The sequence below is a fragment of the Acanthisitta chloris genome, unplaced genomic scaffold (genome assembly GCF_000695815.1).
Source record: "Acanthisitta chloris isolate BGI_N310 unplaced genomic scaffold, ASM69581v1 scaffold3585, whole genome shotgun sequence".
In the NCBI taxonomy this organism is placed as follows: Eukaryota; Metazoa; Chordata; class Aves; order Passeriformes; family Acanthisittidae; genus Acanthisitta; species Acanthisitta chloris.
The window spans coordinates 1-17,850 of NW_008671907.1; the positions used below are offsets into that span (position 1 = coordinate 1).

The window sequence follows — 17,850 nt, forward strand, 5'->3', positions numbered from 1 at the left end:
CGCGTGTGTCCGAGCTGCAGAGGGGTGCGGGTTGCAGAGCAGCGGAGCTGGGGATGGCGAGGGACCCCGACCACGACTGCCAGGATCCGTCCACAAGTCTTATCCTTCGGCGAGTTAATTGCTCAGAGCTTTCTCTGTATCATTAAAACCTCATCGAGCGCTTTCTGGATTCTTAGTCTTATTTTGTAATTAATATTTATGTATCGTTCAAAGCTTTTTTTTATTTGTTCGTGATTTAAGCCAGCTGTTCAATAAATACACCTGAATGAACTTAGGCTAATTGTGGACTCTCTTTATCTGGCTCCATGGGGTACTGAAAGTTATTCTTTGTGTACCTTTTCAAATATGTAAGGCACTTGAGGAAAGCAGAATGTCAGGAGATATTGAAAGAATTAAAAAATAAATAGAAGATGAATTAGGCAGAATCAGCATTTCTTCCTTTGAAGCAGATGATCCTGACACAGAGGTACCAGATGGACCTCTGAGTGACAGTGACACAGTAAATATTCAAACACAGAGGTACCAGATGGATCTTTGAGTGACAGTGACACAGTAAATATTCAGTGAGTTAAAACTGCTTCTATTTCTGCTTGAAAGTAGTACAGACATTGGAAAGCCTGATGAATGAACATTTTCCTGATGTGCCTCATCTGAGCATTTCTTCTGAAAAGTGGTCTCAGTAGTATTGCTTCATTAAAACTGTAACCTCCAGTGGTGACAAGACAATGAGAGATTGTCAGCATTCTGCTTTAGTGAGAAAATCAGACCTGGGGATTTTGTTTTAGAATCCTCTGAAGGTGGAAGATTTGATTAACACTAATGAGTTAGATCAAATCTGGATGAATAAACCAATTATTCTTCATTGAAATCTGTACTTAAATCTATAAGAGATCGTCTTATATGATTCCTTATGAGACCTCCTGATACTGAGTTAGTATAAATTGATGCTTCAAGTCCTCTTTTTTGTTCAACTTATTATTTTGGGGAATGATTTTTCTCTGATAGACAATCAGTTATTTCGGGTCCTTTTCAGTTATTTGAATCTTTCAGACTCATAGCAAAAGGATTGGTTTGCAGATTATTAGGATACATAGTATTGGTCATGTGTGACCATAAATTATGTTTGACATGACTTCAAGAGAGGCAAAGCCATCACTGCTAAGAATTTATGCACTCACATGCTGAGTGCCAGCTGTATTTAGTACAATTTGCACATCTCAGAGAAGGCAGTCCATTTTCCCAAATTCTTTCACAAAAAGGCTCTCTTCTGAATAGACAGTTTTAAGTAGTAAAGAAAGTTGAAGCATTGGATTTACATGGTTTTAAACATTAGCAAATTTAAAATTAATGTGTTTTAAAAAGAGGCTAAATGTTTTTAAGATAAAGATCCTGTGCATCATAGGTATTCCTTAATTTTTGTCTTTTCCTTAATTTCTTGATCCAACTCAGTTATAAATACATTGTTAATAGAAACATATTTCTGAAGATCATGGAAGATAACTTTCACTAAACATTTAACACTAAAATGTGTTCCAATTAAAATTTGATTAGAATGTAATTAATTTTAGAATTGCTAATTGTTCAGTGGGTGGTCAGGCCATGGGAAGAATGTAGGAGTTGGGAACAATTTTGGTGGCAATTGCTATTAAATCTCTGTCGAGGTTTCATAGGTGAAGCCAAGATGAATCTTTATTCTGACGTGTCAAGTATTTACCTCTGGTCTTGCCTGTGAGATGAAAATGTATAATTTATGTTAAATGTCATGATTTTGTAGATTTCAGGTGACTTTCCTGAATCAGTTCTCTTTATCAAGAAGAGCAAACAAAACACTGAAAAGCTTATACTACAAGACTTGGAAGATGGACAAACTGCAAGTAAGCAGGCATCATAGTTAAATGTGCACCTCATAATGCCAGCAGAAGTTAAGACTACCAGTAGTAAAATAATGCAAACTTTTAAGTAGAGCAAGCAGTGCAACCTATTCTGTCAGCTTCTGAATTCATGCTGAAAATCTCTAGGAATAAAACCATGTAGTGCTCTTGTGTAGGATTAACATCTGTGTATGAATTGAACTTTTCTAAAAATTCATTTAATGCTAAACAAGGCAATTTGCAAGATCATTCTTTTAATCAGGGCCTGGGCCAGACTGTTCATGAGAATCTAAAATGAAGTCAGTAGGAGCCGGAGTTCAGAGTTCAGTTACAATTGCCCCCCAGCTGTCTTTAGAGATACCCAAGCTAGCATGAAATGAAATGAACTTGTAATTTGGAACAATGTTGCTGTCAGCTGTGTGACTGAAGCCAAGCTCTCAGTTTATATGCCAGAGAGCTGGCATTGTCTGTTGCATTCTAGTTTTTCACATCATCTTGATTTTCACACTCATTTAGTGCAATAGTCTTTGGGAACAGAAGTTCAGTATTGTCTATAAATGTTGATATTTGAGGAAGGTTCCTTTTTACCCTTTTTTATAGTTCTTTGTCAGTTTTTGACCTATCTGATACAAATTCTACTCTATTTTTCTGTACAGAAAATGTTCTGCTGTGTTCCATGCTGTGGAATTCTCTTTCATATTTGCTATCACTGTGTTCTTACAGTGTCATTGTGTGTGTTTCTGTTAGACATATTTGCTGCTTTGAATGTAGATAAATTATTCACATAGATATTTGAGTGGAACTGGGGAGAAGGAACAACAACCCAACAACTTTATTTTAGTTGAAAGAAATTGAGTAGCTAAGCAGATTAGGGCAGAACCAAGCAGTGATAAGGGATTTTCTCTCTGTGACAGAAAAACCTCACAGAGAGATGTCTATTGTTAAATATTTATCTTTACTTTAGACAACCTTTGTGGAGTAGATTCCTGCCATGCTTTTGAATCCAATGGAGATCCAGAACAATTCAACAAAAAGGTATCTTTTCTTCATACAATATTATAGTGGACAACATTGTATTAAATAATAACTTACACTTGCTTTGGTGACTTCCTAAGTAGACCTATAAATGTGTTCAGTTTTGTTTCTGTCTGACTATCCATGAGGTAATGAGTTCATATACGGAATTCTTTAGAACCGAGACAGCAACTGTAATACACCATGTCTATAAGCTTTACAATTTGAAATAAATTCTCTTTATCAGTACGTGAGATACTGAGCACAAAAATCAACAAAATTAAAACTGAATAACCCCTTATTGTTAATTAGTTGCAGAATGTTAATAGGATGATAGTATATTTGAACTTCTCTAATTTTTTTTTATGATGATCAGGAAGATGTGCTACTATTAATCTTGCTCTTATTATATTCCATTATGTTATAGAAAATATAAGCATAGTAATGTCTTTTAAAGACTTTTAAGACATTTTAAAGACATTAAAGACTTTTAAAGACAAATCAAGCGTTATGAACCTGAATTCTTTTATATTCTCGTAAGAGTTGACTGAATCACTTACTGAAGTTCTTAGAAAAATATAAAAATCTATTTAATTTCTTCACGTTTAATTTGTTGCCTGTCTTTTATTAGTGAGCACTTCTGCAAACATGATTTTTTTGTTCTCAGAAGACCATTGTTTAGAACAGCACAATTACTTTGTGACTCAACTGCATTACAAATATTAATATATGCCCCAAGCATGTGATGAATAGATGATTGATGAGCAGGAATAGATTACTTGCCAGAACAATGAAACAAATATAGCAATCCTTGTGCCCATAGCATTATTCTGAAATCGGCTTCTTAAGAGTTTACTCTGTAACTAGTTCTTCCCCTGTGAGCATAACACTATTAATGCATAAATATAGTGCTTGGTTCCACAGAAAGTAAAATAAATCCCAAATGCAAAACATTCATTTTTCCAAGTCAAGATGTAAAATATGTTAAAAAAAAGCATAGAAATATTGTGTATTTTGGGAAACACTACAATATTTATTACTCTAAAAAACCACTGTTTTAATTGGTACATTTGCATTATTCAGCGTGTAAGGACTCCAGTCAGTAGTGAATTTTGTACTGCTGTACCTATTATGTGTTAAAAGCTTATCCTTGTTCTTGAAGATTTTTCTAATGTTCCACTTTTAAATTTTGGGTTTTGTTTCTTAATAACAATATGAAACTGTATTAGATACTGTTTGAAATTGAAAATGAAGACTTGCAGATTGCTGCAACACCTAGTTATAGTCAGTCCACCAGTGATGAAGTGGTCACTGGTGACCACTGTGTTACAGGTAAGCAAACACGTTAGTCATTTGATTGAGTTGATCTTTAGCATTGTATCACTATTTCCTGCTTTTCTGTTTTCATAAGTATCATAACATTCTTTTTTAAAGAATTGTACATTACAGGATACAGCAGGACTTGGTACTTGATGAACTGGACATGAGCAAGTGCCTATGCTTTCATCTCACTTCAGGATCACAAAATCGTCCCAGTCTTTAATGTCTTAACAGAAATTTGTGTCAAAAAAATAATTCCACATGTTGACTTGTTGCACAGAGTATCTAGTCATGTTTTGCTATAGTGTGGTGCATACTGAAGGATAAAATTAGATAGCTGTCCACAAAAGAGCATAAGAATATGAAGCAATATAACCCTCATATATTAGTCTTGTGAGGCCACAATATTTTATTATTTAGCCTAAATAATTATATTTTGTGAGACACATTAACACTACATTTTCGGTGAACTAACTTGTGGCTTTTTGAATATGTGAACATCTTGGTCTCAGCAAGGTAATTCAAGTCACCAAAAATAAGGAAGGGCTTAGGAAGTGAAAAGACGTTTGATCTCTGAAGGCCTCAGTGTCTGCCATACCTCTCTTTCCAACATGCTACAAAATTGGTTAGGCCTTCTTGGCTCTTTGGTGTCACAAATAATTTTTGGATGTGGAATGGCTTTCTTTCTCTAGACGAAGTGGGGCATGGCCCCATTTAGACACTTTGGTACTGCTGTTGCTAGAGCACTCTGTTTGGAGGTGAGAGACAGAGACTAACTTCCCCCATTACTGAAGAATCTTGATGTCTAGTCTCCTGTTGTCTGACCAGCATGCTTCTGAATATCCATGAAAAACAATGCTTAGACACCTGGGAGACTTTATTATCCAAGTTGGAATTGCTGGTTTGTTTGTATTAGTTCCTTCATATCCTGCTCCATATTTGATTTGTCCGATACTGATATATCTTGATTCCACCAGGAATTAACATGATTCTGGATCAGCCTCTGTTTTTCAGTTACTTACTGTCTGCTAACTTTCAGTCAGATGTAATTCCAGACGATGCAAATTTGTTTTCTCTGATTGAGACTATATTGGGCAAGGAGGGAAATGCTATTTATCTGCAACTGGTGAGAAGATAGATTTGAAGTTTCATTTTCCATTGAGAAACAACTTAAGTAAAAAAAAATTCTTTAGCTTTACTGAACAAAATTCCCATTCAAAAGATTTTAATATTATCAATACATACCTCTGCAATCAAAGGGAGACTGTTCATGCTACTTTCAGAGTGTTTGTTTTGATGTGTTTCTGTTATCTGCCTGTCCTTTGAATAGTTGTTTTGTAAGTGTAGTTTTCATCTTCAATAGTAGTACAGGCTTTGGAGAGGAAGTTGTTTGGGTCAGTACCAAAATGCTGACTCACTAAAGGTATGCATCTTTAAGTACATGACCAAATCTGCATTACTGATGCAAGTGTCCTGTTTATTTTGGTTCACACACAGCTCAGTTTCTCCTTTAAATTCAGGCATTCACAAAAGTGGACTGTTGGAAAGTCGAGAAGATGGGTGAGGTGAGACTGTTTTGTGTTGTTCCAGGTTTTGTACAATATTAATGTTAATTTATTGGGCAGAAAATCCAGTCTGCAGTAAAAAAATGAGTTACAGAAAGAAAAGAAAGCTTGGAGAGACAAAATCATACATCATGAGGTGAGGCTGTACAATGAGCTTTTGTCAAAAGATTGTGAGGATACTGTCATATAGTTGAGAATACATGTTATCCTGGAGCCATTAATGCAGCAGATTCTGTTTATTAATGATAAACATGTGCCAAAACCTGTCCTATTTTAAAAGTGGTTGAAGTCTGTCCAAATTGTTTTGGCCTAGGAATTGATCATGAAATGACAGTTGCAAATGGAAGAGATTAAAATGGCCTTGGAAGACTAGAAAGCGAAAGGAAGACAGCCCCTAGCTGAACAACAGAATATAGCAGCTGTGAAAATCCAAGCTAGATTCAGATCACTTTTAGTCCATACAAATATGCTCCCATTTTAAAAGAATGGAAATATGAAATGATAAAGAAGCAGAAAAGATTAGAAGAAATAGAGAAATGAAAGAGAGGAAATAGTGAAGAGACAAATGGAAGAAAATAGGCTGAAGAGAGAGGAGGAAAACAGGAAACAAGAAGAATTTGAAAGACAAGAATATCTGGAACAGGTGAGGAGGCATGAGGAATATGAGAAAAAGAAAGAAAGCCTGAGACTTGAAAGAGGAAAACAACTGCAAATAAGAAGAGAAGAACAGAGAAAACTAGGACAAAATGTAGCAAAAGCTGTGATGAGTCAAAGTGTTGAAAACAACAACAAAAAAAAACATAAGAAAGGATAATCAGACATAAAATGCAAAAGTAATAAGAGAACAGAAGAAGGAACTAAATAAGCAAGTAGAGGAACAAAAAGAAAAACATGCTGAAATGATGGATGAAACAAATAATTGGATGATTCCAGCAGAAAGAAATTTGACACCAACACCAAATATGCCAGGCTCTTCTCAAGTAAGTAATGAGGAAATGGATGTGAATTCAATAACACAAGTAGAAGAAAATTGCTCACAAACTAGATACCTTAATAAGACTCCATGTAGTTATACTTCAAAGGATGAATCTCAACTCTGGAGCTAATGGCATGATAGAAAATAAAGCAAACATCATATGCAGCAGTCCACCAAATGGCCAGCCAAATGCTAGTAACAGAGAAGTCAAAGATCAATTTTCTCGGTATGAAACAATGAAGAAAACTGTGTTTCTAGTGGAAGATGCTAATGAGGAAGTGAGAAAACGACCAAGGAGAAGTTCAGTTAGAAAGATGCCTCCATTAAGTACAGAAAAAATAATTCATACTGGCCCTTGGAGTAGCTTGCAGTAGGTAACTATATAGTAGATTTAGAATGAAATGGGAAGCCATACTAGCACTTTTTCGGGTTTTTTTTTTTTTTTAGTTTGGTATGTCAGCAGAATGTTTTGTAAGAGGAGATTATTGTTGAGCAGGATATAAAGCTTGTCAGAGTTCCTATGCCCAGCTGCAGAATAAGGGCAATGAGAATGACTTTTGAATTCATTTGAGTGACATGGAGCAAACTAGTGTGGTATTAGTTTTCAGATGGTTGATAGTATTGTAAGCCTGTAAAAGACAAGAGCTCCTATTTTCTCGTAAATTAACAAGGTTTTGCCTTTGTATGAGGGCCCACATTTCAGCTCCCACTCAACTAGCCCCTTCAGAGTTTTGTGAGGGCTAGTGTCTTCCAGAAGCAAGACACTATTGATCAGCTTATAGATGGTGTTTTATCATAAAGGACATTTCTTGGCTCCTGGGATTTTTCTTACCACTTCCTAACTTATCACTGTATACTTGCTCTGTGCTCTCTTGTTTATATGCACTCTGAGATGACATATTAGACTATACACACCTTTTTTTCATCTGTTCATGTATACTCACTCACTCATTATTTTTGATAGTGATGCCTGTTTTCATATTAACTTCTCCCATTTAACAGATCAAACCTATCATTGCCATGCGTTCCTAAATGAAAAGATTAACAGTAGTTGCATGCATGTTCTAAAACATGAGAAGACTGTAGTTTTGGTCTGGTTCTCATTTTAAAGAACACAACCATAATGTGACATTGTACAATGAATGTTCAATATACAAACAATTAAATTTTTTTGTCAATAAATATGTAGAGATTTGCCAGCCTGTAGCCTCTCAGCATTGTCTGAGTGTTCAAATCTTCAAGTTTTGACTCTGAGACGCTGTGGACTAGTTGCACTGGAATGACTAAGTAACTACAAATACCTAAAGTATACCAATGTGGAGGTACCAAGTGTATTTGATTCTTTATTCTATCATGGAGAGAGCTGCCAGTTTTGCTGCTTAATTGATTATGTAGTTGTGTTCAACTGAATATATAAATGTTAGTGCCTTAAGAGCATAGGAAGATCAACAAAATACTCCCAAATGTAAACAAAGTTATGCCAGCAGATTCAGAACCAACATGCTGCAAATTAGTCAGCTTGTACTAAGAAAAGTATGATTGTATCAGTCTAGGATTAGCATTAGTATGGCACTGTGATTGATGTTGGTTACCTCAGTTTCTCTGATTCATGAGTGAGCAGACGCTGTTTACCATAGCAGATGCTCAGCTTGAGCAGGAGTAGGTAGAAGAAAGAGTCCTTAGCAATACACACCTTGAATATCAGTTAAAATTGCTAACATATATGCTCAAGGAACAGTACAGTGAGTTACACTAGGGGCATAATGTCTAGGTATTGGCTAATACAGAGTGTCTTATATGGCCTTGTTTAATGACTAAAGAAAACATTTTCTCTGTGATGCATCTTGGCTCCAGAATTTGACAATTTGCATGAAACAACTTTGTTCACATTTTTAATTTCATGCATTTTAGCAGCAATTCACAAGAAGAAGAAAAGAGCAAGCACAGCAAATAGTGAAATAGAATCTGATCAAACATTATTAAAATGTTCTGGGGAAGAGGATGTTTAAAAAAGCAAGATCTCTTGCAGGAAGAACATTAGCTTAGAACAGTGTTAATGTTTATAACCAAAATATCTTGAAACGCAGACTTGCACTATTAGTACATAGGATTCCAGCAAAATTACAGCTTTCTTCATTAGAGTCTAGTAAATATGATGGTTTCTATGCCGTTTTTAGTTCCGTCTGCCAGGATTTGGGAAGCTGGGACAGCATACATGAAAAAGACTACTCTGTCCTTAACTACTCCTCACACTTTTTGTTTCAACTTCTGAGCATTTTCAGAGCCAGAATGACGTTCGAGATGTATTTTTGTCCTATCCCAGCAGGGCACAAAAGGCAGTTTCTATGACTCATCAATTTATTTTCCTAATGGAAAGATAAAGATGCCCTTACTCCTAGCTAAACGTTTAGCAATAAGCAAGGATGGCAATCTGCCATATTTTTACTGAGTTCTGCTGTTTCACTTGAGATGCTGTTTAATATTCTCATTTTCCTTTATTGCAGGATAACAACATTCAGATAATTGACTGTAAAAATCTAGAAAATTTTTGTATTCTCAGTCTTGATAAGAACCATCTTTCATCAGTTTGTGGTTTAGATGACTGCATAAATCTCCAAATTCTTGAACTTTCCTACAATAGAATCACTCGAATTGGTAAGAAAATCATTCCAATTTGTATAACAATATTTGTGCTGCTTAGATTCAGAATTATACTTCCCTTGAATTCAGAGTCAGTCAGCTGCTAAGCCCAAGGAGAGTGAGGATATGGACTTAGAACAGACCTGCATTTTAAACTATGCTCAACTTCACATTTATTTGCAGTCTGGCTTAGCTACTGCCAAGTATTCCATCCACCAGGTCATCCAACTATTGTCAACCAAAGAGTATTAATATGTTTCTGGAAAGGCCCCTAATATTGTCTGCACTAACTCATACAGAATATATGAGTAGTCTGAGTTCAGTTTATCTACAAAAATAATGAACGTAAAGCCTAGCCTTGCAACTGCAGACAATTCCAGTGTGTACCTGACTAACACAGTAAGTAGTTATATAGAGATTGTGTTGTCTGCCTGAGCCTGTTGGGCAACAGAAAAAATAATTTAAAACAAATATTAAGCTTATAGATGAAGCACAGTCACATAAGCCATTTATCTAAAGAAATGCTTTCCACTGTTAAAAAAAAAGAGCCTGAAACATTATTGACATAGATAATGCAATTCCTTGATAAATGACAAGGGCATCACAAACAGGAAGTTTGTGTAAAAAAACCCTGTAGATTTAGAGGCTTTAATGTTGATATTTTCTTTTTTTTTTTTTTTTGTTTGTTAATATGTGCAAATTTGGAATGTTCGTTTTTGTGAAGAGGGTTTTTAATACCTGAGAATAAGAGTGTTGGAATATCAATGTTCACTGTAAAAGCTCATCAGTACTATAAGGAGAAACAGTAAAATAAAATGGTTAAAGGAGCTTCATCTGTATCCTTGTGGCAAATAATGCTTATTCTTATTCAAATTTCTCTCATTTGAATATATGCAAGATTACTGTAAGAATGACATAGTATTAGTGGATGACATTTAAGAATGTGGCATCTGTTTCTACAGGCCAAGTGAAGTTAAATCCTCTTATACTTTCTCTTTTCTGCAGTGTGTGGCTTACAGTTACCGAGTCTCTAATGAATTTAAATGGGTAAATAAATGTTCACAAAATCATGGAATCTGTCTTTCTCCTCTCCAGAGCTGCTTTGAGATTGTTTGGTTAAAATAGATGCATAATACAGGATTTATTTTATACAACAGCATGTTAGCTGTGACTAGGTGCATAGAATACACAAAAATGGATTTATGGGTTTTAAAAATTGAGCACATCACTCTGACCTGTAAATCTTGCAGGATATCCCTTAGTAATTTTGGAAGCTGCAGTAATGTGCAGTAAGGCTTATTTATGTTTGTAATGCTTCTGTTTTAATAGCTTATTGTAGGAAACTTTGAGCATACTATGATTTCTCTTTTTATTTTTTCTCCTCTCATTGGAGTACAGCATCAGTAGGGGAAAAATTAGGGTTGCCAGAAAACCCTTAAAAATAGTGGCAAAAGAAATAAGTCTCAATTATGCTTTGCCGTTTAAGGATGCATGATCACAAATTAAGAAAATGTAACACTAATACACTGAAGTTCAGTGCATATGTTTGTATTTGGAAGATGAATGCTTTATTTAAAAAATTTCTTACACAATAAGTAACATCTTGACTCGAGTCATCGAATGTGCTTCGGTAGGGTGTCTGTATTCTAGAGCATGTGGCTGAAATCCTAGTGTCTTGAAGAACAGCAATGCATTGCCATGGATAGTCGTAAATGCTGTTTGGATCTACCCATTTTAAGAAAGCACATAGAGGATGTTGGGTTTTTCATCAGGCACCTTTCAGTTTTGCTTTTGTTGTCTGGAGATTTTTAGGTGTCCTTTTCATCTTTATGTTCACTGTGAGCTTTCCCTCTTTCATCATTCACCTTCTCACACACAGAAGTGACTTCAGAACTGCATCAATAGCTAAGATAGAGTCTCTAGCTAACACACTCCAGCTGCTCTTTGCAAATTGCTAAGAGCTACTTATATAAATGTTCTCCTCAAATCTTCTTGAAACTACATGTTTGTCAATAAAATGAATTTCCTATACTCTGCTGTAGCTGTTGTTCATTGCATCATAAGTAAAACAGTATCTTCTAGAAATATGCAGAAAGATTTCAGGCTTATATTTGATTTTGCATGTGGGCAGAAGAAACATTGAAATACCATCTGTTTGTATTCGATTATTCTCCCTTGTGTATATTGGTCTGCATCTGATAGTTCCAGAATAGATTGTGATTCTTTTGTATGTAGCCTTGACGTGTCTGTTCAAGTGATGTTTGGATGAGAAGGAGATGTAAAAACTGTGCTTTGTGCAGCATGCAGAATAGGAAATTTCCAGATCTTGTATTAATTGTTTCCTTTTTCTTACTGTGTGTGCAGTCTCTCCTCTCTGTTCTATTCCAGACTTGTACAGTGCTTTTAAAGTTTCCAGTACTGCTATGCTGGTAACTGAAAAGTGGAGAGGCTCTTGTCAGAAGTCTTAGGAGCTGTTAACTCTGAAATCGCTAGATGGTGCTAGTTCTTTTTTTTTTATTTTTCAAGTGTAAAGGAAAAATACAGACCAGGGTCAGGATAGTATGTCATGGACATGTTTCAAATTCTTTCAGAATAATTAAGGGTTTGTGTGTTTATTTCCTAAAGCACAGTTTTGAAGTTACAGTTTGGGACATTTGTGTTACATTTGGGATTATACCTCTGTAATATCAGACAATTGTGTTCTTTTCACTAGGTGCTTTCCATTTCTAAAATAATATGCTTCGAAGGCCTGTATTTGGGATTTTTTTAAATGCACTGCTAGTTTTAGTATTTAATTTTTAACTTTAGTTTTCTCCTTATCATTCATTTTCATTTTTAATTCCTCTTCTATATTCTTAATACTCTGTGGTGCAAACTGATCTCTGGTCTCATAATCCAGTTTATTCTTAGAGTGCAATCACAAAGAGATGTGCTGCTGTAAAGCTAACCCAGCTTCCTTTTGGCAACTTGGGAAGTTTTTGGTGAGAGAAAGATGAGACAAAGTATTGCCTCAAACAATCCTGTGAAGAATACATGAAAGAAAAGTAAATTTAGAAATTCCTTATTTTAAATATGTTTTGTAAAGTGTCTTTTCAAAGCAGTTATAGTACAGTGATACAGCAAAGCCACTTGGCCTTGTGAGCAAGTCAGCCCCATCAGTGCCATTGCAGAACATCTAGCATGTCTAAGACCATGGAAAGACAATGTCTTTTTTGCTATTGTAAGAGGATGATTTGGGTGAAATTCTGTGAAAGAAAGAGATGCTGATAAGAACCTTTTCTTTTGCATTTTTTTTACGGGTAGAGATTGCACATGTTCTCGCTCTTTAGACTGGCTAGCAGGAGTAAATTTGTTGAGAGAGTAATGGCTATAATAGTATAGCTTTAGTCTTAAAGGCACAAAATTTTCTGTATAAATTTCTTCAGTGAAAATATTTTATTACATAATTCCTTAAAAGAGATGGATTTAAATCATAGAGATGGTGCTGGCATAAGTTTTAACAAAGTTTCTTCTACCCTTGCTGAGAAGTTTCTTTAAAAAAAAGGTTAAAAAATTAAATAGTGAAAATTAGCTTTTAAACACGGTCTCTCAGCATTTCACAGAGCCCTTGGGTTCAGAGCAGTTACAAAGTGGTTAAAGCGCAGTAAGTATAGTTTTTTCACTGTAAGAATGTTCTCTTCCAACACAAGTAGTAAAGAGATTATGAACTGCTATTATTGTTTGGTTAACAGGATCAGAAATCTGTGAACTGTATTTGATAGGTCAAAATACAGTAATTCTTTTCAAACCTTATACAGAACTAATATTAATTGTTTCTACAGATAGTACACAGAAAATTCAGAGTTTCCTTAGTACTTAAAAGGCAACAGGTTTTTGTTTCATTCTAGCTGAAATCTTTCATTTTCAGGTGGACTGGAGTCACTGAAAAATCTTCAGCAATTAATTGTGGACCATAATCACTTAATCAGCACAAAAGGTCTTTGTGAGGCCCCTACTCTCATTCACCTAGACTCATACAAGTTCAAGGCATTGAGAATTGTGGCCTACTCCAAGTTCTGAAGTTGGAAGGCAATAATCTCCAGGAGGTAAAAGCTTTCAATTTAGTGGCTGTTGTGCATACATCTTTGTTATCACTCATATTTTTCAGCATTCTGATCATGTGCTCTTGGTTGTAAGATGTTTCATACTCTTAGGCAGGGTTTTTTCCCCCTTATTAGAGGGAGATTTTTCAAATATACAAATGGTTAGCAGTTAAGTATTTTCCTACTTGTAAGTCCTTGAAAAATTGCCTCCTCAGTAATTAAGTTTCCTCCTTCCTTTATAGTATCTAGTCTTCAGTTTATGTGATTCTAGTTTTAGTTTAGAAAGTGAAAAAAATTATTATTACATATAAGTAATTATAAGAATATTGTCAGTCTGCTAATAATCAGGCTGATTTGATGCATGTTGATCCTACAAAACTTAAAGTTTGTGCTGCAGCATTTGAAATAGGAAAATTGTTTGCTAACTGTATGCTTAGCCTTATTTACTGACAGTTATTCTCTTATGAATTCAAGAGAGGAAAACCATTGTCAATAAGCAGCAAATGAATGAATAAAATAAAATAGTAAGACTGTGACTCTCGGGCTCTTGACTTTTTTTATTTTATTTTATTAATTTATATTGGCTATTCAGACTAGGTAGAAGATCTTAAAAATGCTTACCACCTGATATATAGGTATTTTGTGTGACAGTTGGTACATATATAATGAGGAAATGATGCATATATCCAAAATGTGAGGTCTGCTTGTATTTAGTAATGATTTGTGAAAGGCATCTGGTAAGCATTCTGTTGTTTCTCTAATTTATATTAATTTTAAATAACCATCTCTTTTCTGTTTAGCTTCTAAGACTGGAATATCATGTTCTCCTAAGAGAACTATATTTGGATGTCAATAGCATTTCTGCTGTAAGAATGCTTTCTTCTTATTGGTTGCCTGTATTGCAGATTCTTTTGCTGTCTCTAAATGGATAAGCATGAAACACTCTTCCACTTCCAAAACTGATGCAAAGGAATTTACTAACATAATACTTGTCTGAAAAGTTTAGTTCTCAGTATGGTTGAAATCTCACAATTTTTTTGAGATATTCTTTGAAATTATGTGATTGGCAAGTAATTACATTGGCTACCTTTACCTAAGAAAATTTGAAACAGCATTAATTATGAAAAGTAATTTTTTACTACTGGATGTTATGAAAAAATAATTTTTTGAGCATTCTGGTATTATTAAAACCATGATGGGTTTTTTTCCTTTCTTTAGGAATTGTTTCTCAAGTATGTCTGTCAAACTTCATATTTCACAGCTAGCTTATTCAAAACAGACTTTGAAGGCTAAGTTAAGTACTAGAGTTAAAAAGGACAAATGAGAATGTTTCTTATTTTATATACATATGTTAGTGCCCTCCAAAACAAGCATATTTGCTTTAATTTTTCACTCTTACGGTTCAGTTTGAAAGGTATAAAATAACGAAGGATCAGGACAAGCAGCATAACACTAGATCATGCAATCAAGTGCTCTGTAATTAGATTTCTGTTCATTTTCTAAGCTAACCTGTACATATTTAGAGTTAGAATGACCAGATATCCAGGAGTCAGAATCTTATTTTCTCCATCCTCTTTTTCTCAATTTAAATTCTGCTAAAAAAACCCAAACCAAATATTTGTTATCATTTACAGTGTGTTAGTAGCAAATTGAACTTTAAATTAATATCAATTATTTTTTTTATGCTGTGATCATTTTGCTCTGAACTAGATTGAGCTCAGATAAACAGATAGAATGTAGTCTGTTACATGCAATATACAGAATATGCCCTTGGAACTAATCACTTTACTCTCCTGTTAGTGAAGAGGAGATGTTTATGAAGTATGATTTGTCTGCCAGTTTTAGCTGTTTGCTTTGAGACTAATCATGCCCCAGAAGGGCCTGTTCATCTTCATTGACTATTAACAGAGTCAAAATGACTAGGTCATACATAGGTGTCTGCATTTGAACAGATGAATCTCATCCTCTGTGACATTTAGCTCAGCAGAGTCAACTGCATCTGAGAGCCTGTGAGAGAAAATGTCTGTAAGACTGAGTTCTGTTATTATGGGCAATATCCTTCATGGAAAATTAAGTGTATGCATCCTATATTTTTATATAACTTTTCAGATTGTTTTTATATAATATCTAATGAAACAATATTCATGCAGACACTTGGATGTAAATATAACTCCTACAGAATCTAATCTTCAAGTTCCTGGGCTTGGGTTCAGGTTTGTTTTGTTTCTTATTATTTCTTCTCGAGTTTGGAGAAAAGTGCTTCCTGCCTGTGATTAACAAGAATATTATTTGTTAAGTGTTAGATTTTGAATGACACTTATTGATTCAATTCATGTTCTTTGCTTTTTTTTTCTTGTCCCATTTAGGGTTTTTTTTGTTGAACATACGGTAATGTGTCTCTGTGTTCCTGTAGTTTCCTCTTTTTTCTCTTGTGTAGCTGTCCTGTGTGTAATAAGTGTGCAAAACTCCTTAAGGTCTCATGTTCCTGCTAAGGACTGAGGAGCACAGTCTCAGGCATAGCTAAAATGCCTGTTCTGTTTTTCAAGTAGCCAAGCTGAGATTCAGTGTTTGGCCCACTGAGTTTCTACTGCTGGGCTGGGAGAAAGCACCTATTTTTGCATCAAAAACTGGATGTGCTGGAAATAAATACACACCTTCTTCCCAAACAATTCCCTTTCTTTTCTTGATGCATCTGTAGCTTATCTCAAATCTTTGTAACAAACAGGACAAGATAGCCTTAAATTCATATTAAAAGCCTCAAAATTCCTGGCATTTCAGTAGCCTGCTATGTTACACTCACTTTATGTACACTTATAAGCAGCTCCATATGTCTGTGCTATAGCATAAGTAACTTGATGTTCTATAGAAACAGTGAATGTAATGGAGTAAGCTGTTGAAAGAAAAGCTGTTTCTTTACTTTTATCTTACAGCTAGTGCAATTTTATGAATTTTTTCCAAGTGTGCACTGAGTGCCATTTCCTTTTTACGGATTGCAGGAAGCCCATATAATAGTAATGCTGTGAATCTGTATTCTTTCAAAAAGGGAAGTACTGTGAAAAGAAAATTCCTGCAATAATTTACAGGACTTTTTTATTCCTGAGATGCTTTGTCTGTATCATAAACCAGAAATTGTCAAAGAAAAAAAATAACTGTTTTAAATTGTTTTAAAGCTACAGTCTAACAAGGAATTAAAAATGGTAATGATTAACTTGTTCAAATATAAAAATGACAGCTATTTCACCTCTGCTGCTTTTATTCAGTCTTTTATTGTGGCTTTCACATACAAAGCATATTCTTGATCAATGTGCAGTTGACCAAAGACAATGATGAATATCCTCTTGACTTGGTTACTGCAGAATTGCATCTATGAAGATCCTTGCTCTGTTTTGTAGCAGCTGGAGAGCACAACTAAGTTAGTTTTAAAAAGACACCTTTTCTTCTGTTGTGGATAAAGATTTAGGTGTAGGAGAGAAAAACCTTGTCTCTGGGACAAAACCCAATACATATTTGATATATGTGAAGAGTTCATGTGGCATTTATATTTACATGTAATCCCACTTATTTATGTAGCTTTACTTGTTAATGTCTTTTTCAGTTAAAGGTTTTACAGTGAGACAGTAAATCAATGTGCTGTTCAGGTAGCCTTCTTTTTTCAGCTTCAAAATAGACAAATCTATCTCTCTTAACATTTCTGGTTTAATGTGGCATTACCATGACAGAGTTCTTTTGGTTTTGCTATCTCTTGCTTTTTGTTAAGATAACCCAAGTGAGATAGATAAAAACTTAATATTTAAAAAATGCAGACAGATGCAAAAATTCTTCTCTTTTTGGAAACTGGTTTGGTCAGAATCAAATTCATTGTGAACATGCTGCTCCCATGTTTTTGCATCTAGATGCATACTGTTCCTAAAGGGCCTATTTTAGAAATGCTAAATGTCAGTTCAATCCTTTCTTAGCACATGTTGTTCTCTCTACTTAAATATATATGGTATCTGTGTTTTTAACCTAATTTCTCAGATGCAAGAGTTGAACTCACTCTCTTTGCAAGCCATGATGTTTTGAGAATTTGAGCACTTTTCCAGAGTCATCATAATAAATCTAAATGTCATTGGATGTTCAAGTAAGTCAGTCATGAAATAGCTATCCTCGCATATAGTGTTTTTCCCCTCCTATCCTTACTATTCTAGATTTTTTAAAATCACTTTCAGTAATTCTTTGTTGGTGATAAGTTTAACTATGTGACATCATGGGTAATATACTTGAAGTACTGCCTGCCGAAGTATTCAAGAAGCAAGTGGCTCACTGACAGATTTCCTGCATTCTGTGTGATTGTTACTCATAAATGTGGTGAATATTGCAAACTAAAGTATTTCTAATTTTAA

At 34.7% G+C, this 17,850-nt stretch overlaps 1 protein-coding gene across 1 annotated transcript in view; it reads left to right on the plus strand.

Annotated features, from left to right (window-relative positions):
* Window positions 1–352: 352 nt before the first annotated feature.
* The window catches only part of LRRIQ1 (leucine-rich repeats and IQ motif containing 1), a gene marked incomplete at both ends in the record, with an annotated part of 61,023 nt that continues 43,525 nt past the window's right edge, over window positions 353–17,850 (plus strand). Inside the window, 17 exon segments of the mRNA XM_009074278.1 lie at window positions 353–499; window positions 1,775–1,874; window positions 2,836–2,906; window positions 4,115–4,217; window positions 5,183–5,331; window positions 5,853–5,906; window positions 6,084–6,228; window positions 6,231–6,306; window positions 6,308–6,557; window positions 6,559–6,860; window positions 6,862–7,120; window positions 7,194–7,197; window positions 7,938–8,068; window positions 9,251–9,401; window positions 13,294–13,395; window positions 13,398–13,471; window positions 14,269–14,400. Of these exon segments, the coding sequence (XP_009072526.1) occupies window positions 353–499; window positions 1,775–1,874; window positions 2,836–2,906; window positions 4,115–4,217; window positions 5,183–5,331; window positions 5,853–5,906; window positions 6,084–6,228; window positions 6,231–6,306; window positions 6,308–6,557; window positions 6,559–6,860; window positions 6,862–7,120; window positions 7,194–7,197; window positions 7,938–8,068; window positions 9,251–9,401; window positions 13,294–13,395; window positions 13,398–13,471; window positions 14,269–14,400 (2,250 nt within the window).